The sequence below is a fragment of the Prionailurus bengalensis genome, chromosome A2 (assembly GCF_016509475.1).
Source record: "Prionailurus bengalensis isolate Pbe53 chromosome A2, Fcat_Pben_1.1_paternal_pri, whole genome shotgun sequence".
NCBI lineage: Eukaryota > Metazoa > Chordata > Mammalia > Carnivora > Felidae > Prionailurus > Prionailurus bengalensis.
The window spans coordinates 96,620,674-96,642,480 of record NC_057348.1 but is presented as its reverse complement, the minus strand read 5'-3'; the positions used below and the strand labels follow the sequence as shown (position 1 = coordinate 96,642,480).

The window sequence follows — 21,807 nt, the reverse complement described above, 5'->3', positions numbered from 1 at the left end:
ATAAGGGCTATATTAGGGGGAATTATTGAAATTACTTATAGAACTCCCCCATTTGATAGAGGACCAATCGCACATTCTTTGAAACAGAAATATTGCTAGCACACTTTAAATATTTTGACTTATAAACATTGAATTTGACACTTTTTCAGAAACAAATCCACTGTATTATGTACAACAAATTTGTAATCATATGGCTATAAATTTTCTTATCTTGTACTATTCTTTTTTGTCCTGTAATTATACTTGGGACTATAAAAATAGCTAACATTTTATTCATTCATTCAGCAAATATTTACTGAGTGCTATTATGTGCCAGATGCTTGAGGGTAGAGCAGAGAAAAATATAGAAGACACTGCCCATGAGGAATGTGCATTCTAATGAGGGAGAAAGACGATAAACAAGATAAAATGTACCATATATTAGATTGTGATAAGTGCTAGGGGAGGTATAATAAGTAATTTGTTTATTTCACAGACATTTATAAGCTCCTACTTTCTAACTCTTGCTCTTAGCACTGGGATGCAATGGTGCATACAACAGGTAAGTTCCCTGCTGCTGCAGAGCTTAGATATAATGAAAAGACAAGTAAAACAAAAGGAACCAACATAGTGATATCAGATAATAAAGGCTATAGGTTATGATAAAGAGTGACCGCTATGTGAAGCAACATCATATAGAATGGTTAGAGGTAGTGTCAGTGGGACCAAGACTGTCAAGAAGGAGCCAGTAAAGATAAGGAGATGAGCATTTCATGCAAGGAGAAGGGCTAAGCAGAAGGAAGATCTCATGCAAAGGACCTGAGGTGGAAACAAATTTGTTGTACTAGGAGAATAGAGAACACAGTGTAACTTGAGGGAGATTCGATGGAGAGTGAGGGGGTGAGGTCAGTAAGGGAGATAGCAGTCAGATCACATACAGTCACTCAGAGGAATGGTGAGGAATAAAATGAGAAGCTAATGAAGGGCTTTTAGATTTTATCTTGAAGTGAGGTATTGTGACATGCTCTGATATGTTAAAAATACCCTGCTGTGTGGGGCTGAGTGGGGAACAAAAGTGGAAACTGGGAATTTATGTAAGAACTTAACACAATGGTCCCTTAAGAACAAATAGATTTGAACTATATTGGTGGCCACGGACATAAAGAAATATGGGCAGATTAAAAATGTGACTTACAGGTAGAACCGACAGGACTATTGATGGGTTGGGTGATGAAGACACGGGCATGTCAAGAGTAATTCCAGTTTTGGGCTTGAAAGTCTACATAGAAGTGTCATTGACAGAAAGAAGGAAGATCAAGGTTTATGACTAAGACTTCAGTTTAAGACACATAATATTTGAGATGTCTATTAGACATCCAAATACAGATATTAAGTAGAGGTAAGTGTTTGGAATTCAGAGGTGAGATCAAGACTATACACAAATATACGTATGTGTGTGTGTGTGTGTGTGTGTGTATGAATATACATTTGAAAAACTGTGCAGTTAGAGAAGAGTTCTCAAGGTTGAGCTTTGAGTCACCCCAACCTTTAACGGGCAGGCAGAGGAGAAGGACAGATTGAGAAGGAATACCAAGTAAATAGGGGAAAACCAGAGAATGTGGTGTCATAAAAACTAAAAGAAAAGCATTTCAAGGATGAGGAAAGATTTGAAATTGTTAAACATTGTTGAGACAAAAGGTAAATGGAAAAAATGTGGTCCTTGGTGACCTTAGGGGCAGCTGTTTTGGTTGTCATATGACTTGAGAGGTCCAGTAAGATGTGGAAACATAATGAGGTGCCCTTGACAGGAGTACTTCCTGTTCTTCTTCCCGAAATGGAAGTTTAATTGGAGTGCAATGTGGAAAGAAAGGAAGATAAGGAATTGTAGCAGATAGTGAAGAAAACATTTCTGGTAAGTTTTGCTGGAAAAGGGAGCAGTGAAATAAGGCTCTAACTGAAAAGGGATAGAGAGTTAAATATGAACTTTAAGTTTGGGATGAAAACAGTCTGGGATGAAGCACTGTTGTTACAGAAAAGTGACAGGAGTCAAGTCCTTGAGAAGGCAAGAGGGGAAAAGACCCAGAGCAGTTGCTAAGGGGCTGGTGTCTGATTGGACCAGGGCATAACTTCTATTGTAAGAGACAGGAAGACAGAGAATGACGGAGATCCCATTGACCTGTAGGAACAACTCACACTTCTCTGGCTCCTTCAGTAGACCTGGTCCATGCCACTCTACTCAACTCCCTCCTAATACAGACCTTTCAGTTTGACTCAGTCTTTTCCTTGGCTAATAGTCAAGAAAGAAAAAAAAATTAGTAAGAGTCTTAGGAGATGTATTGCCCTTTCAAGCTGCAACTACCGCCTCCCCCCACCCCCAAATGGCAGGTTGTCCTTCCTGTGTGATTTAAGATACAAAAGCTTTTCCACACAAAACCAGAACAAATGAACATTTGAAGGGTTTATGGCATTTTAGTAAGTAATGTGTAACTAACATGAGATTTGGGTTAGAGCATAAAAATGACAATATTTTTGTAAGAAAGAGTGTCTTTATACTAGAAAGGTCAAGGTCCATTACTTTCTGCTAAATATAACCCTTAAAATAAGGACGTTAGTGATTAACTCTCTCAATCCTCTAATCTGATTACTAACTTTGGCAGATGTTTCTCTTGGAGCATTACAGCAATGTATTTAAATTGTATCTATTTGTATTTAAAGTAATCTATTTGTTTTCAGTGATAAACTTTATGTTTGAGTAAAAAGGAAATCTGAGATAAAATTGCCCAGGTACTGAACTAAGGTCATGAGGAAGTGTTATATATGAGAAGCCTGACATGGGTCCCCACTACTATGTAAGAAAAAGAAAAGTGCACACAGTGAGTAAGAACACGGGATCGGGATTCAGACTGCCTGAGCTAGCTGTATCGCTTTGGCCAACACACATATTCACCTGAAGTTTCAGTGCTCATTTGCAGAGTGAGGAGAATAAAGTATTTCCCTCAGTGGTTACTGTGGGAGATTTAATGAGCTAATGTATGCAAAATACAATGTATACTCTCAATAAACATCACATTCATCATTATAGTTATTGCTATTGAAGTTCCCACATGATATTCAGGAGTTAGAGACAATTTTCTCTGTCTTCCCCACTTCCTGACATGCCACTCTCTGATGGATTGGTAGCCCAGGCTAGAGTTTTGGACAGATGGTGAGACTGTACTGTGCCTGAAACATCTTGGGTGAAATAGTCCCAAATTTGTCCCAACCTTCTAGATGCCCTACATAGTTAAATATGTAGCACCCTGAGCAAGAGAAAAGATGGTCTGCCTCCTAGATAGGCATGATAGCTGAGGGAACATACATCTGGGTAGAAGAGAAAGGGGGTTTCTGAGATTCTACCTTCCTACAGAAGGCAATGCTTTGCTAGAGCCACAGCATCTTTAAAAACCAACCAAAAAAGCTAGCTGTTGAAAGAATGAGTCTCTGTGTCCCATAGGCATAGAAGATACAATGTTAGATATGTTTATATGGATTGCCTATTATTTTGAATTGAGCTCTTGCTAAAATGTTATTTCCTCCTCTATGATCCCATAAAACCTAGTACATAATTCAATATTGTACCAAAAACACTATATTGCAATTTGGTTATGTGATATTCATCTGTCTACCCTATTATGCTATGAGATCCCTAATGTGTTCGTCTTTGTATCCCAAACACCTAGCACAAGGTTTGGCACATGTTAAATATTAATTCTGCTTATTTTAAAAACCGGTGAATGAAAAATGACCATGGTACAAGACATATTAAATACTCCATTATCTCGTTCTCCCTAAGGAGAACAAGAATAATAAAATTAGGCATAGGGAAGGTTTCATCCGCTTATGTGGCTCCATCTTATTATAGAAGACTCACAGATGCACTCTATGTCCGACAGAGGGCGCAATAGAGTAAACATTTCGTATGTGGTCCAACTCGCGAGAAAAACGCCTTCTTGGTGAAGGAGTTGCCTAAACTTTAACAAAATCCTCGTGATCCCTAATCTCTCAGAAAAGATTAACTGCCTTTCTTATCAAATGTGTAAACTTCTTGTTAGAGCCAGCTGGATTCATTTCAGATTTTATTTTGTGAGGGCTTAACCTAAAAGGCAGCAAGAATTTTGTTTACTAAGGAGTTATCAGTGTAATTCCTTAAGTGACTATGTTATATAATACATATCCCCCAAATCACTGGCCTCAATTAATTCTCCTCATTCCTTCATGAGCTAACCATGCCACCTCTCTCTAAGGTGTCTGAGAGGAGGACCATCTGCCTCAATCCTTTCCTAAAATTCATGATGACAGTCCAAGCATGTGTGGCTCTCAAAAGACAGAACATCATACTTCAGGACTGGGAATTCTAGGAGCTAATGTGTTCCAAATCAACCTCATATCCATTTTTTTACTGGGTCGGGGGTGGTGGTGGTGGTGAGAAAGAACAGAAGCAAGGATCTGACACATGCACAGGTGCTCCTGAAGTCACTGTAGCTTCTGTGTGCTTCAATTCTGGTTTTTAGTGTTTTCCTCCAATGCCTTGTACAGTAGAAAGAGCCCATGTATGGGCTTAGAAAGAATACAGGCCTGCGTATCAGAACTTGGATTCTAGTCTCTGCCAACAACTAAGGTAAATAAACATGACCAGCCATTTTCTCTCTCCAGGTCTCAATTTATAATTCTGTGAAGTGAAAATAGTGGAATAGATGATATTGATAGTTCCTTTAGCATTCAAATGATAAGAATTCCATGCCTTATTTTACAGAACTCCAAACTATTTTGAACCTCTACTTTCTGGCCACAGCTACTAAAGCTATTACTTGGTATAACAATGACAAATCAATTTGGGTGACTGTTCTTCCCAGTTCCCTCCAGCCTTGCACTTCCTGTTGACTTTGGATAAAGGAATTCTTTTCCTTTGCTATGTGGTAACCCTTGGCCTAGATACTAGTTTAAGGATATAGAAGTAATATGACGTCCCTATGGAGGCTGATTGTAGTAGTCATTTGGCCCTTCCACATGGTCCTAAGTATAAATTCATTAATTTAAAGTAGTCCCAGGAAATTTAGATTCCCCTTATATTGGAAGGTATCTTTTTCATGGATATAAAAATACTGAAGTGTTTTGCAATTAAGGGGAGTAATTTCCTTCCTGATAACCTGGCTTGAAAATCTCAAACTTCTACCTGTCTTCACTTGTTCAATTCTCCTTCCCTGTCTCTGCTCAGTGGTCACAGGGGTGTTAAAGATGCATCCTATGGGGCGCCTGAGTGGCTCATTCAGTTAAACATCTGACTCTTAATTGTGGCTCAGGTCATGATCTCAAGGTTGTGAGATTGAGCCCTGCCCTGAGTAGGGCCTTGCTGATAGCATGAAGCCTGCTTGGGATTCTTTCTCTCCCTCTCACTCTGCCCCTTCTCTGCTTGCTGCTTGCTCTCTCTCTCTCTCTCAAAATAAATAAATAAACTTAAAAAAAAAAAAAAGAGATGCACCCTACAGCACACGGAATAAAGGAAGGAAATTAACATTTCTAGAATATCTCTGAACTCGAATTTTGACCTGTGTCCACAAACTCTACACCACAGAGGGGTGAAAAGCCTGGTTTTGGCCCTTTCCCCTTCCCCTCCATGTGTTTGTAACACAGCATATCTGAGTACTTAGCAGGACTAAGTACACTGCTCTGGCTGAAAGAATCCTGAGGCTCATTTCCCCAGAAGAAACCATCATGGATAGGTATCTGATTGTGTGACACCTTCCCAGGCAGAGGGGTAGCCTCTGAGCTCAGCCAAGAGGAGAGCTGGTGGGAACAATGTCACAGGTTTCAGTCTTACAAGGCCAGTTTTCTGATTGTATTGCTGTTTGTCTGATCATGTTGCTGTTTCCTGATTATGGTTGATACTCGATCTTAAAGTTTTGTGCCAAGGTTCTCAATGGGATTCTGGGCCTGTGTGTGAGAAGCTGAAGCACATCTCTTTGCGTGCCTACACACTTGCCTTTTAATCCTTATAACACACATGTAAACAAGAAGAGTCATTTTACCCATTTTACAGATAAGGAAACTGAGGCTCAGAGAGTTTATGTGACTTATCTGAAGGAGCAAGGAATAAAATTCATTTTCCCATTGCAGCATGCAATTTCCCAAAACAATCTGCCCTAATCCAAAAGATTCCTCATTTTATATGAAGCAAAAGATGATCAAAAAGTACCAGCACCTGAGAACAAAGAACAGATGTGACAACAGCCATTGCTGAATGACAAGTTTGAATCAGTCCTTTAATTTAGTTTAGTCCACGTGTGAGATATATGTAATCATACTCAGAAGAATGAAAATAGATTTGAAGTTGAATTTTCCTCTGAATGTGATACTGGCTGTTTGGTAAAATTTCCCTCTCCTATTAACATTTGAGAGGTACAGAGAGGGTCTAATCTGCTTCTCCTAGGAATGTGTCTTTCCCAAACCAGCTGGCTATTTCAGTAGTTGGTGTGCTAAAGCCAGCTCACGCTGGCTCTGGTGGGTTGACTGTACCTATCTATTTCCAACTCTGGTAGCCTGAAACTGGCCATGATGGGAGCATTTATACCATGGAAATCAGTAAACTATACACACCAAAAACACCACCCCCACCCACCCCCTCCCGGTATTCCCCTTCCTGAGAGCTGGTTGTTAAACATTTATCTTTATATCTTGGAGTGTCAGTCTTAATCACAGATATTTGGTAATCTGACAGCATCAGTAACACTGAATATCTCCAGAAGAGTCTAGTTTTCTTAAGAATATGATCTTATGCTGTGACATCAGGATAAATGAAAACTGGCACGAGGGATATAGTGTGCAAAATGTCCCAGACTGTTAAGTGTGAGCATAGTGTTTCTCAGAAACTTGGAAGAGAACTCCCGTAAACTCCATCCAGACCCTCAGGAGAAGCCAGGAATAATTATTCTCTCGAAAATATTAAATACAACAAGAGGAAAAAGGGGAGGAAGGGAAGACACATTCATCAAGAGAACCCATTAAAATATTCTCTAAAAATATCTTTAACGTTTTATGTGAAAACCAAATGTGAATAATTTGTTTTGTGTAAATAAAAGGTTAGACTGGGGCTAACATGTTAAAGGAGCAGTGAACTTTAATAAAGATGCACTGACAATTAGGAAATGTGCAGGAAGGGGCGAATCTGTGATCCCCTAAGCCCACTTCTCTTTGGACTTTGATGTTCCAGCTCAAAAAACATAGCTACAATACTTACACGTGGCTCGGGGGGGGGGGGTGTATAAAATGGTATAATCAATTTGGAAAAGTGGCAGTTTTTAACATTCATAAATATTTTACCAAAGAGTAATAAAAGCTGTGTGTGCACACAAAGTAGCTTTATTCCTAACAGTCCCAAACTAGAAACAATACAAATGTCCACTAACAGGACATCTGTAATATATTCAAACATTGGAAGAATGGACTCAGCATTTAAAAGGAATGAACTATCAATAACATGGTGTGTCTTAAAAACAGTAGTGGAATCCGGATGGCCAACAGGCACATGAAAAGATGCTCAACGTCGCTCCTTATCAGGGAAATACAAATCAAAACCACACTCAGAGACCACTTCACGCCAGTCAGAGTGGCTAAAATGGACAAATCAGGAGACTATAGATGCTGGAGAGGAGGTGGAGAAACGGGACCCCTCCTGCACTGTTGGTGGGAATGCAAATTGGTGCAGCCACTCTGGAAAACAGTGTGGAGGTTCCTCAGAAAATTAAAAATAGACCTACCCTATGACCCAGCAATAGCACTGCTAGGAATTTACCCAAGGGATACAGGAGCACTGATGCATAGGGCCACTTGTACCCCAATGTTCATAGCAGCACTCTCAACAATAGCCAAATTATGGAAAGAGCCTAAATGTCCATCAACTGATGAATGGATAAAGAAATTGTAGTTTATATACACAATGGAATACTATGTGGCAATGAGAAAGAATGAAATATGGCCCTTTGTAGCAACGTGGATGGAAGTGGAGAGTGTGATGCTAAGTGAAATAAGCCATACAGAAAAAGACAGATACCATATGTTTTCACTCTTAAGTGGATCCTGAGAAACTTAACAGAAACCCATGGGGGAGGGGAAGGAAAAAAAAAAGAGGTTAGAGAGGGAGGGAGCCAAAGCATAAGAGACTTTAAAAACTGAGAACAAACTGAGGGTTGATGGGGGGTGGGTGATGGGTATTGAGGAGGGCACCTTTTGGGATGAGCACTGGGTGTTGTATGGAAACCAATTTGACAATAAATTTCATATATTGAAAAAAAAACAGTAGTGGAGCCAAAGAAGTACAAAACTTTATAACGTACATACTTTAGGATTCCATTTGCATATGATTCAAGAACAGGCAAAACAGACGTCTGGGGATCAGAAGTGGTTGCCCCTGCCTGGGATGGGAAGGACTGACTGGGAAAGGGTATGAGAGAATGCTCTGGGGTGCTGTAAATGTTCGAATTCTTGATTTGGAATAGTGCTGTACACTTGAGATATTATGAGCCTTTTATTAAATGGAGATTAGATCTTGATTGAAATGGGTACGTACATATAAATGTAAATAAGTATACATACTCAAATTTCTAATCTAATGAAGGAATCTATTGCAATGAGCCAAGCTCCCCTCAGCCCAAAGAATTTCACACTCTCTTTCTGCCCTTGCAGTACTTGGATTTCGAGCTTTCAGAACATGGACTCAGGCTTCAGGGTGATGCTGCAAGTTGGAACCTTGTGCAATCACCCCCAGGTCATTTCCCTCTAGCTTGCCGACTTCCCATCACTGACACAATGCCACATCTGGCCACCCCCGCCAGGCCGCGAGAGAAAGTTTGGGAGAGGCAGGTTCAACCTGGTGGGGAATTCCTCTCCCCCGCACACTTTCCAGCTCCCTGCTGTGGCGGGTCACACAGCCCAGTAGGGCATGAATCAGCCTCCCTTCCAGGCTCCGCATAGGCACGCTCCGCCCCGTCCGGGGTCGGAGGCGGCTCACCCTACTACATAAAGCAAGCACCCAGCACGTCGGCACCCAGGCCGCCTAGAGGCTGGACTCTGTGCACCCTTTTCCAACGGGACTTTCAAGGAACGCCTCGCCCCGAGGGCCAATTGAACCGGACACCATGGACCCTACTGGACCTCTCGGGCTGTTACTTCTGCCGTTGCTCCTGATGGGGACCGTGCTGGGAGATGGTGTTCAGGAGGCACCAGGTATGGGCTGGTCTGGGACCCCCCTCTTTGCGCCGGGCTTCCGCTGAGGTAGGCAGGGAGGGTGCTGTGGCAGTGGGGCCCCCAGCACCCGCCCTCTCCACCCGGATTTCCCCGGGCCCCTGCCACACAGGGAGTCTAAAGCCGTGGGAAGAGGCACTCCCGCCGAAGTTTGTACTTTCTCTCCTGCAACCCCCCCCCCCCCCCCCCCCCCCCCCCTCTGCTCGGAACAGAACTCCCCCGGGAAGCCTCTACCTTCCCGGGAGACGGGAGACGTGGCTGACCTCCTTCCCTCTCTCAGGCTCTCCTTTTGACCCTCCTGTAGGAAACAATGCGGAGATCTGCCTCCTGCCCCCGGACGAAGGGCCCTGCCGGGCCCGGATCCCCAGTTACTACTACGACAGGTACACACAGAGCTGCCGCAAGTTCATGTACGGGGGCTGCGAGGGCAACGACAACAATTTCGAAACTTGGGAGGCCTGCGATGAAGCTTGCTGGAGGATAGAGAGTAAGTTGTTGCACGCAAGCTCAGAACTCTTGCGCGCTCCTTGCAGGGAAGGGCTGGTGGTAATTTAATTTTATGCCTCCTTGAAGACACTGTTTCCTCATGTCGATCATCCATCAATCTGAAATACTTTCACTGGATTTTATTATTAAAGTATGATTTAGCTAACTATAAATTTTCCTTTTGTCCCTGGATGCCCAAACATGTTTTGGCTTAGTACAGGGATATAGTGGAGATTCATGATAATGTTTTCTATTTTACTTTAATTATATTTATTGTATCTGTTAAGGCCAGTAACAGAACATGGGACTTTGCAATTCAGGGAAGTAAGCCAAAGGAGAATACCCATCCGTGTGAATAAGTTTAATTAACTTCATGTGTAGAAAAATCAGAACACCCTGTGAGAACAGAGAATTCCCACTACATTTGGCTGACTCAGGTCTGGAGCCACTGTTACAAAAAAAAAAAAAAAAAAAAAAAAAAAAAAAAAAAAAAGCTAAAATAACTGGATTAATGAAAAGTCTCTTGGGGATTTACTATCCCAGTACTAAACGTGATGCTGTTTTCTCCCCAGTCGTTTCTGAAAATATAGTAAAGTTTTGACGTAATACTAAGATAATTTTTGACTAACACTGTTTTATGCCCTCCTTTTCCTAGAAGTTCCCAAAATTTGCAGGTTGGAAGTCAGTGAGGGGCAGTGTGGAGAGCCCAGAGAAGAGTATTTCTTCAATCTCAGTTCCATGACGTGTGAAAAATTCCTATCTGGCGGGTGTCACAGCAATGAGAACAGGTTCCCAGATGAGGCTACCTGTATGGGCTTCTGTGCACCAAAAAAAAGTAAATACTACTTTTATGGTGTTTCTATTTTGTTTCTTTATTAAGACTTTAGGAGTAAAAAAATCAACAATTTGATGTGGAATTCACATGGCTTGTGTTCTGGTGATTTCACATACAGTATGATGTCGATCTTCACACAATTGCCCTGTGAGGAAGTAGAATTATTCCCATTTTTACATATGAGAGGACAGGCTACCAGAAGTTCATGACTTGCCAAGTTCTCAGGGCTGGAAAGTCACAAAGCCATGCATGATTTTAGTTTTTGCTTCCTCTTCTGGATTGTTTCTTTAGAACTATTTCTTATCTACTTAATTTACACATAAAAATTACAGTATTCTGAATGTCATGACCTCAGGTTTGGAATCACTTATTATAGGAGACAGTGGAATATATACAGACTTAAGATGGTGAAACTCAAAATTTCTATCTAAAGTTTTTGGCTAGATTTCTGTATCCTTTAGTAACTGCAAATTGCAGGACAAAGAGATTTCTATCCTTCTTTGTTACCCTTCTTTGTTCTTACCTACATCCTCACCCCCTCACTCCCTAAAAATGATGTGTTACTAGGGCAGCATTTTTGTAGAGAGAGACAATACAGGCATTTTCCCTCGGCATAGCAGACATACACAAATATATACAAACTTAACAAACAAGGAAAACTTGCTTTGGCAGAGATTTGAGGGAGCTCTATAGCTATTTGCTGTGTTCAAAATGTAAAATCTTGAGTTAATGGACAGATGGTGGTTGCTGGTGTTTCCTTAAATTTTTTGTGTAAATGTAAATGTTCCAGTGGCTACTTGGGAAATAGATACATGCATTCTTGATTAATAGTGGAAGGAGAGAGAGCTGATAAAAACATTTAAAATAAACCTACCAACACAAGAAACTTTACTAAAGCATGACATATATCAGCCCTTGAAACATAGCCCATTTCTACCAGACCATATCTGTTCTTTGGGTTCAATTTTTTTACACGTTCAAATGATACAACGACATAGCTTCGGAAGAAATTCTCTCCAGTTTATGAAAATTTTAGATTTAGAAAAGTATAGCATGTAAGCTTTCTTGAAAATTGAGACACGTTTTTTAAATGGTTTTGTATGATATTTTGGATTCAGAATGAAGCTTCTATGGGATTAGATTTTCTTCAGTTACTTCAGTAATCACAACTTATTAATTCTGGTATTACTGCATTTCTAATTTTATTTTCTTTTTTTTATAAAGGTCCATCATATTGCTATAGTCCAAAAGATGAAGGACTATGCTCGGCTAACGTGACTCGCTATTATTTTAATCCGAGACACAAAGCTTGTGAGGCCTTCACCTATACTGGCTGTGGAGGGAATGAGAATAACTTTATTAACATGAAGGATTGCAAACATGTTTGTGTAAAAGGTAATGATTTTTTTCTTCATTCCATTTTTAAACTAATTTTATAAATAATTTATAAGCAAATTCATATTTTTATGTATCCATTTTCCTAATAGCATATTGACATTTCAAGACTACTTCTACATAAATAGCATTTTAGTACTGGTCAGTTTTGTCAAATGCTAATGCTGTCTAGCTACAATAGACAGTAGCTGTATCCTTGCATTTTAAAGGTAGAAAGTTACTAACTTGAGTGGATAGTGAGTAAAACTGACTTTATAATCATTAAAAACACTTGAGGTGAGCTGGTAAGCATGTCGGCACTGTTGATTTAAAGTGAGTGTATGGGCTGGAGATATATGATACTTATTTTTACTTTGTTGACTTTAGCTTTGAAGAAGGAAAAGAATAAGAAGATGCCAAAACTTTTCTTTGCTAACAGACGGCTGAAGATTTGGAAGAGGCAATTTTAACTTTTTTTTTTCTATATTTCATTTTGTGAATGCTACTGCCTTTACGGTTATATCTGAATAATAATATAACATGGGTAAATGAATCATTAATGATTTACTTGCCAGTTTTTATTGCTACAGGTTACTTTTTTGTATATTTTTATACATAACCAGCTGCTATTCAAATGTGAATCTATTATTTTTAATTTACTGTTCACCTATATGAGGTTGAATTCTTACTGTGCGTAAGATATAAAAGCAAATATGACTCACCCAGTTCTTGGGGTTGTTCTTCCTGAAATCAGAAGGTGATAGCAATTGAAAAGCAGAAGACAGTATAATCATGTTGTCTTAATACATATGATCATAAAAAGGACCAGCAAATACATTTCATTTTGCATTTAAAAGTTGAATTATATTTTAAGTCCAAGGAAACAAACCTGCGGATTTATCAACACTTGAGAAAAATATTACAAGTGCTGTTAGGTAGACATGATTAACTTCTATTTCTATTGTGTCATTTAAAAGATAATAAAATAACTTTTTTGACTGAATAAAAAGTTTGCAAATTTATTAAAATCAGAAATGTTTTCTTCTGGGGATAAAATTCTCTCTCTCTTTAACTGTGTTTCCATCCATCATCCCCATTCACATGTCTATATATGTTTATACATATAGAATAGATGGCTTTTAATATTCTATCGTTACCTTACTTCCTAAGACATAATAAACTGGAGACCACTAAAATTGTTAAAATTTTTAACTGTTCAAGGTGTTTATTTATATTAAACCAGAGAGCATGCATGAATTTAATAATTTAAGTTCCACTAATGAAATATTCTTGATAAATATGATCATTCCAGTTAAACAGTTTTTTTTTTCTGTAATGACTTTTTAATTCCTACATTTTCATGGCAAGATTAATATGTTTAAAAGTATTCCCCTAGGGGCGCCTGGGTGGCGCAGTCGGTTAAGCGTCCGACTTCAGCCAGGTCACGATCTCGCGGTCCGTGAGTTCGAGCCCCGCGTCGGGCTCTGGGCTGATGGCTCAGAGCCTGGAGCCTGTTTCCGATTCTGTGTCTCCCTCTCTCTCTGCCCCTCCCCCATTCATGCTCTGTCTCTCTCTGTCCCAAAAATAAATAAACGTTGAAAAAAAAAAAATTAAAAAAAAAAAAAAAGTATTCCCCTAATCTAACAAAATTATAAATGCATTTGCCCTTTGCTTGAACAATTCCTCTTTTAAAATTCTAGCCCAGGGGCACCTGGGTGACCCAGGGGTCACAGTTGATCATCCCACTCTTGATTTCAGCTCAGGTCATGATCCCAGGGTCATGGGATCAAACCCCTTATCAGGCTCTGCGCTGAGCATGGGGCCTGCTTAAGATTCTCTCTCTCTGTCTCTGTCTCTGTCTCTGTCTCTCTCTCTTTCTCTCTCTCCCTGTCTCTTCTCTTTCTTTCTCTCTCTCCCTCTGCCTCTCTCTCTCTCTCAAATAAAATCAAAACAAACAAATCTATCCCAAAGGTATTGTGAGAACAGTACAAAATGGTATAAGCCTGAGGACATTCATTGATGTATTATTCGGAACAACTGAAAACTGGAAACAAACCAGATAATCATCAATAGGGGATTGGTTGAAGAAATTATGGATGAAAAATGAGCAAAATATTTATATATGGGTATCATCTTATCCTCAGAATACATTTAAAAAACAGGGTCTAGAACAATATGAATAAAATATACACATCACAGAGGACATAAGGATATTAAAAATAGTTGCCTATACCAGGAAGGAGGAAACAGAGGATGGGACAGGTATGGAGATATTATATAGTTTTGATCTTATACCACGCAAACACTGCATAATTTAAAACCAAAATTAAAAAGAATAGAAAGCATTCCTTCTGCAATTAGAAATAAACTAAAACAATTGAACCCAAATGAATATCAGATGGTGGCATAACTATACAAAGAATATGTAATTGTTTCCGGTGACTTTCAAAGCCAGTATTTTGACTATATGTCTTTTAAAGGCTATGATCTAAGGGTCATATAAATTCTGAAGAAATCTGAAAATGCAGATTAGTAGTCATTAGTAATATTGATACTGTTATTTTGAACCTATCATATATAGAAAATATATTTCTTTAGAAGTCAAGATTTTCAGTGTTAAGAGAAAAAGACAGAAGTATGAAATTAAGAAATTAAGAAAAAGCCTTTAACTTTTAAATTGGAATTACAAACATTAGTATGAATTGAAAGTATATTTTCTCTTTTAAAAAAATAAAAGTGTTTTCCATTTAAAAGTCCTTGAAGCAATGATAATCCAGTGGCAGTAAGTACACCTACCAGGGTTCTGAGGAGAAATCACCAATCCAGGTCTAGAACTGGAAATATGTAAGATGAGTTTAGGCCATCTTATTCCAGATAGCGAGGAAGCTATCAAAGACTAATGAATCAGGGGCACCTCGGTGGCTCAGTTGGTTAAGCATCCAACTTTGGCTCAGGTCATGATCTCACAGTGTGTGGGTTTGAGCCCCACATGGGGCTCTGTGCTGACAGCTCAGAGACTAGAGCCTGCGTTGGATTCTGTGAATCCCTCTCTCTCTATTCCTCCCTCACTCACACTCTGTCTCTCTCTCTCTCCCCAAAATAAAAGAAACATTAAAAACCATTTAAAAGGAAGACTAATGAATCATATCATAAAAACAGGAGGGTAACAACAAGGGCCTTTCAATGATCTAAAATAAGGCAATATGAACATCAAAACAAATAATGACCACAATATATGTAAATATATAAAAATGAATTAATAATTACACACACATGCACGCCTCCTTGGTCACATTTGGAGACTGCTAGGGCACTCTCCCATTACTTTGAAAACTGATAAGTTAACAGAAAGAATAAAGTATTTATCCTTTTTTATTTATCCTTAAATTTATACCACCGGGAAACTAAATAGTGTATAAAAGTTATTCATAGAAGAATCTCACCTTATACATGCATGAAGATGTTAGAAGATACCTCTAATGAAAGTATGCATCTGGGTAATGATCATCTGTGGATGCCAAAGTCGTGGCTCAAAAGGTTGATGGAGGAATTAGGCTTATGTCTCTGAATCCATGGATAATTTCAGTGGCAACAGACATTCTTTGCTTCTTGATATGATGAAGTAGCACACACCTCCTCCCCATGAAGAAATCTTGAAGAAAGAAAAAAAATTGAACCCGAAGTTAATCAAACCTCTAGATCTATCATTCATGAGGCAATATTGGGGATAAAGGAACAAGTTGGAAGAAACCAGGGGAAGTCAACCAGCCAAATCCATAATGTTGGCCACCCTACAGGAAAAATACCTTACGTTTTCCAACAAACCAATGAAATTTTAAAAGGAGTGAGAGCAGGAGCCAATGCTTTTATAGCTTTTATATGGGATGCAGCATGTCATTAAAAGGTTTTTGGTGGAATAAGACCTGTATTTGTGACTACTCTTGGTGGTTTTTGAGAATGATCAGAGCAAAAGGGTCTTATGTACTCTGAGGATCTTATGTACAGAACCTTTGGGAATTCTGGGGATTCCAAGTGCTACAGGGAAGCTTGATTTGGTATTTGCTGCCTTTACGTCCCCTGCAGCCAAAGCCCTCAGGAGATGGCTCAGCCTACATTCAGCTACAGCTGCAGCTTTCTGTCCAGCTTGGGTAGGAATTTTGAAAACAATTTTCTAATACACCAAAACCTCTGCCATTTTATTTTAATGAAGAAGTATATACAGCTGTTGTAGGTCATCCTGCAGTCTAAGTGAAATTCCTTCTGGCCACAGCCTGAAGACAAGTCACTGCTGTGGTTTCACCAGACAGCCTGATTAAAAGGAATGTCTCGTTCTAGGTACAAAAAGACACAAAATAGAACAGGCTGGCTTTAAATAACATAGTCTTTTATTGAAAAAAAAATTACTCTGGACCGCCACTCATTCCTGCTCTATGCACACACACTGTCACATGTTTAACCATACAAACTGCAGTGGAGCCTTTAAAACTGCCTGGATCACAGCATCTCTAGATATACATGCTATCTCTGCCAACAGTCTCGTAGACATTTAGCTTATGATGTAACTCCGTAATGTTCTTTGGAGTATCTGTTCCTGTATTGTAATAGTGGCTCCAGTAAAATATGGGTCTTGTGATAAAAATAAGGAAAGGTGGAAAAGTGGAGTTTGTAGTTTTAAGAGATTCTTCGTCTAGGTATTTTAAGCCTAGAATGAAGGCAAGCAAATGTGGGCATTGGAACCATCCAAAATTATTTTGTCTTCACTCAGTATTCAATTGGTAACCAAGTATATCTGTTCAAGTCTATTCTAGTGCTGCTTATCTTATTCCAGGAAAACTAAAACATTTTCCCAAATTTCCTCCCTGCCTGTCTGCTCCCTATCCAATCATCCACACTGATGCCAGGGTAATCTTTTTGAAAAAAAATCTTATCAAGATTTACTCCTCTTAAACTCTTCAGATGTTTGCTGTTGAATCTTCATGTTAACTGCCCAAGCCCCTAGTGTGTCATTTAAGGCTCCTTAAAAGTGGGCCATGACATTCCTCTCCAGATGTATCTCCCCCATTCCAACATCACCAGTAAGCTACAATTCAGTTGCACTAAATTATGTTCAGTTTCCAAAGAATGTGATACTGCTTTGGCTTTTTTGGTAATGTAATTAACGAATTTTGCACATGAGAACCATCCAGGGAACCAGTTACACGGCAGGCTCCTATGCCCAATGACTGGGGGTTTTGATTTAGTGGGTTTGAGTTAGCAAAGATGTACATGACAGACAATGACTCCAGATGATAAGAAGGTACACTTGTGCCACACTTTGAGGAACACTATTTTATGCCTCAGTGTAAGTTTTTGTTTTCTTTGAAATGAATAGCCTTCCCTCTTTACTAACCACTTGGTAAGCTGAATCTTCTTATTGGCGGCATTCCTTGAGTTACCTCAACCAGGTTTAATCATTTGTCCTGTGGCTTCGCTGTATCTAATACAACTTCCTAGTTGCACTAAGATAGCATTTAGTTATTTTCCTAGGATTTTTGTTGTTAGGGTGTTCAAGTTTTTCATGCAAAACTAATAGGTTATATTTTGATTTTGAAATATGTTATTACACTCACTGTATACTATATAGAAAATTAAAAGTATCTATAAAGATAAGAATAAAAATAGTCCAAAATTTCATCACTAAGTAATTAACAACCACTCTTCTGTTCCCTTGAAGTGGAAGTAACTTAGTCAAGAGGTATGAACATGTTAATGCTCTCAGTATATGCTGACAAATTACATTACAAAGTTCTATCAGTTTATCTCCATCTAAGAATCTAAGAATGTATGCAAATGCCCAACACACTGGGTTTTAAACGAGCAGAAAAATAAATTCACTTCTTTGTCATAATAAAATTATATCTCATCATTATTTTAATTGGTATTTCCAGGATTATTACTAAGGTTGAACCTTTACAAATTTTATACATTTTCTTTCATTAAAGGTTAATACTTCCTTTAAACTCAGCTCAAAATTTTTAACATAAAAATAGAGCTTAAATTTTACAATTTAATTTTAATCATGAAAGGTTTCAACTGTACAGAAAATTACAGAAAACTAGTATAATTGACCCAGTTTAGAAAAGATGTCAGATTTGTTTCAGGAGCTTTTTCTATTTTAATGGAGCTCAAGATTCAATATGCACCTCATCCTATTTTCCTCTCTCATGAGAAGTAACTGCTCTCCTGATACTGGAGTGTATACATTCTCTGCATATTTCTTTTTCATTTTTTTAATGTTTAGTTATTTTTTGAGAGACAGAGCACGAGTGGGGGAGGGGCAGAGAGAGGGAGACACAGAATCTGAAGCAGGTTCCAGGCTCTGAGGTGTCAGCACAGAGCCCAACGCTGGGCTCAAACTCATGAACCACGAGATCATGACCAGAGCCAAAGTCAGATACTTAACCACCTGAGCCATTAAGGTACCACAATTCTCTGCATATTTTAATGCTTGTATTATAAATATAATAATTCATAGCAACATGAATTATTGTTCTATGTGCTTTAAAATTACTCATGGTGTCACACCATATATATCCATTGTCATCATGCATTTTTACTATTGTTTTGGATATACCCTCTAAATCCATTTTGTTTCATGAAGATCTGCTTCATTTATTTTTACCACTCTATAGTATTCCATTACATAAATATAGCACGGTGTGTTCATTTCCCTGTTAATGGATATTTACTTTATTCCCAAATTTTGGTTATTATAAACAATAATGAATATTTATATACATATCTCATTACACACATATATGTGCATAAAAGTGAAATTGTCAAAGACAAGTTCATTCAACCTACTAGATTTTGCCAAATTGCTCTCCAAATACTTGTAGCCAGCAATGTATACAAATTTATATTTCTTCAAGTTTTTTGCAACATTGTGCATCAGTGATGCCTTTATTGACATTCATATAAGTGAGAAGTTATACCTCATTACTGTTTTCATTTTTATTTTCTGATTAGTAATGGGATTGAAAATTATTTTTTCACATTTTATTGGCTATTCTTCTATAAATTGCCTCTTTATACTCTTTTCCCATTTTTCCATTTGACTTTGTGTCTTTTATAATTAACATATTTTTATGCATTCTGGGTAAGAATTCCTTGTTAGTTATATAATATAGAGATACCTTCTTCCAATTTGTGTAAACAGTGATGTTGTTTTATTTTCCCTTTGCCTGTTGGATTATGATGTTACATTATTGCATAAAATGTCAGAAATCTGGGTTAATTTAGCACTTTCTCAACTTTTAAATTGATTATGTAGCCTCATTACAAGAAAGCAGGAAGTATGATGTTTGTGCCAAAGCCCAGATCATGTGCTACTTCCTTAGTAAAACAGTAACACTTGAACAAAGAGATAAGAAAGGTTTTATGTATTATAAGAAGTATTATATTGTATATAAAAAGAAATATTGGAAGAAATATTGGCTAGGAATTTCCCCAAACTAATTAAAGACATGACTATACATTCAAGAAGCTCTGTGTACCCCACATAGAAAATAAAACAAAACAAACAAAACCAACTAAGCACATCACAGTCCAACTTCTGAATGCTAAAAACAAACTGACAATCTTCATATACCTAGAAAAACAGAGATAATACCTCCAAATGAGCATCAAAAAGGCTGATGACTGACATTTCCACAGAAATTATGGAAGTCAGAAAATGACAGATTAACATTTTAAAGTGCTAAAGAAAAACAAACAAACCCTGCAAACCAATATTCTATATCCAGCAAAAAATCCTTCAGAATCGAAGGATAAGTAAAGATGTTTACAGTTAAACACAGCTGAGAGGATTTGCTGCCAGCAGATTTGCACTACAAGTAACATTATTGGGAATTCTGAAGGAAAATGATTCCAGATGGAAGCACATAACTGCAAAATGGAATGAGAACACTAGAAGATGTAAACATCAAAAACTATAAATGAGCCCATCTCTGCTGCTGCTCTCACAGTGCGGAGCTGGGACACATAGCTGTGTTGGAGACGCCGCCCTCAGGCCACAGGAAGCCACACCTGGAGAAGCTGCTGTGGGGGATCACTTGAAGCCTAGAGTCACCCCCAGGTGTGACAGACGTTACTATCATAGGAAAGTCACCTGCTGAACATCATATGGGTTTCTCCATGGGAACAAAATAATAACTGCATGCTACCTGAGGATGTGAAGAAATTTTTTCCTGATGACCAGTGGCTGCCACATGACATGAGTGTGAAGCTGGACGAGCACACCATTCCAGTGGGCAGCATGACACCTAACAGCATCTCCAAGCCAACTTGACTCAACCAGTCTTCCATGCATTCACTCCCTAATGCACCAACTTGGCAGGCCTGGAGGATTGATGCACTTGAAGCCAGTGAGAATGTCCAGAGAAGCCTCACTTTGATTCTTACTGTGTGATATTGAGTTGGATCCTTGCAATGGGAAGGGAAGGTTTGCCTTGCCTACAAAAGAGGGAAGCCAGCAATAGCACAAGATGCTGAAATTTGGCTACTAGATAGAGAGTTATACAGGCATTTTCTTTTTTCTTTTAATTTTTTTTAATGTGTATTATTGAGAGAGAGAGAGAGAGTTGGGGAGGGGCAGAGCGTGAGAGGGAGACACAGAACTGAAACAGTCTCTAGGCTCCAAGCTGTAGCCCAACGGGGGGCTTGAACCCAAGAACTGCTGGATCATGACCTGAACCAGAGGTGGATGCCCAACTGACTGAGCCACCCAGGCACCCCTATACTCGCATTTTCTCACAGATACCTTTACCGCTTACTATGTCCTGCTCCTCATGTATCTGGGCCTGCCACAGTGGCAGTATGACTTCACCAACTATGGCATCCCACAAGTCAAGCAATGGTTCAACATTTATAAACCCATCACCTACAACACAAACCAGCTCACAGAAGAAACCAACTCCTTCATGAACAAGCTGTATCGCAGCAAAGTGTTCAAGAGCAAGAACAAGACCTTAATCCCCCAAAAGAAAGAGCCCAACCAGCCTGCAGGTGGCCAGAAAGGGCCCTCAGTTCCTTCCTTCACCTCTAAATTCTCTTGTAGCCCTGGAAACCCTGTTGGAAATGAGCATCCCCACCTCCCTGCCAGTCCCACAGCGATGATTTCCATGCACAGATGGCCCAAGCCTCTTCCCATCTGAGTGAGCCAAATCCTAGGCCTTTGACTCCTGTCAGCATTAGCCAAGAGTTCAAGGGCATACTCAGGTCTCCCCCAGAGTCCTTTCCTTACCCTCAGCTTTGGAGAGCTGTGGAGTTTCAGAACTTGTTTAAGTAGCTAAACAGATCTGTAAAGAGCTTTCCTTTCTCTCCACTCCCAACCCTCTACACTTTTCAGCAGTGATTAGAGAAGGGCTCCAGAGAAACCATTGGTTTTGACCCATGAAGCATTAGAATGGTGCTGCTCTGTTGGTAACTGTTAGCCACATGTGACTGTTTATATTAAAAATTCAGTTCCTCAATTACATTAGTTATGTTGTGACTATTCATGTGGCTAGTATTATCATCACAGAAAATTCTCTTGGGCAGCACTGCATCAGAATATTTTCATGCTGCCCTTTCCCAGATTATTTTTGTTAGAGAATGTGGATATCTCAATTTGATGGGTATCATTTTCCATTAAAATTCTTAAAAAAATTTTTTATGTTTATTTATTTTTGAGAGAGAAACAGAGACAGAACATGAGTGGGGAGGGGCAGAGAGAGAAGGAGACACAGAACCGGAAGCAGGCTCCAGGCTCTGAGCTGTCAGCACAGAGCCAGACACGGGGCTAGAACCCATGAACTGTGTGATCATGGCCTGAGCTG

General features: G+C 39.1%; 1 protein-coding gene and 1 pseudogene across 1 annotated transcript; both read left to right on the top strand.

Moving 5' to 3' along the window:
- The first annotated feature begins 8,822 nt into the window (after positions 1-8,822).
- On the top strand, positions 8,823-12,953 carry TFPI2 (tissue factor pathway inhibitor 2). Its single transcript, XM_043588867.1, has 5 exons — positions 8,823-9,237; positions 9,560-9,742; positions 10,397-10,576; positions 11,801-11,971; positions 12,338-12,953. The coding sequence occupies exons 1-5, from the start codon at positions 9,150-9,152 to the stop codon at positions 12,418-12,420; spliced, it is 705 nt and encodes a 234-aa protein (XP_043444802.1). The 5' UTR covers positions 8,823-9,149; the 3' UTR covers positions 12,421-12,953.
- Positions 12,954-14,203: 1,250 nt separating this feature from the next.
- LOC122488264 lies at positions 14,204-21,144 on the top strand (annotated as a pseudogene).
- The last annotated feature ends 663 nt before the right edge of the window (positions 21,145-21,807 follow it).

What these genes read in the sequence shown, in the direction of transcription:
- TFPI2 (XM_043588867.1), top strand. Translation starts at nt 9,150, where the DNA reads ATGGACCCTACTGGACCTCTCGGGCTGTTACTTCTGCCGTTGCTCCTG. An exon ending in AGCTTGCTGGAGGATAGAGA is followed by an intron (nt 9,743 to 10,396) that starts GTAAGTTGTTGC and finishes TCCTTTTCCTAG; the next exon opens with AAGTTCCCAAAATTTGCAGG. An exon ending in CAAACATGTTTGTGTAAAAG is followed by an intron (nt 11,972 to 12,337) that starts GTAATGATTTTT and finishes TGTTGACTTTAG; the next exon opens with CTTTGAAGAAGGAAAAGAAT.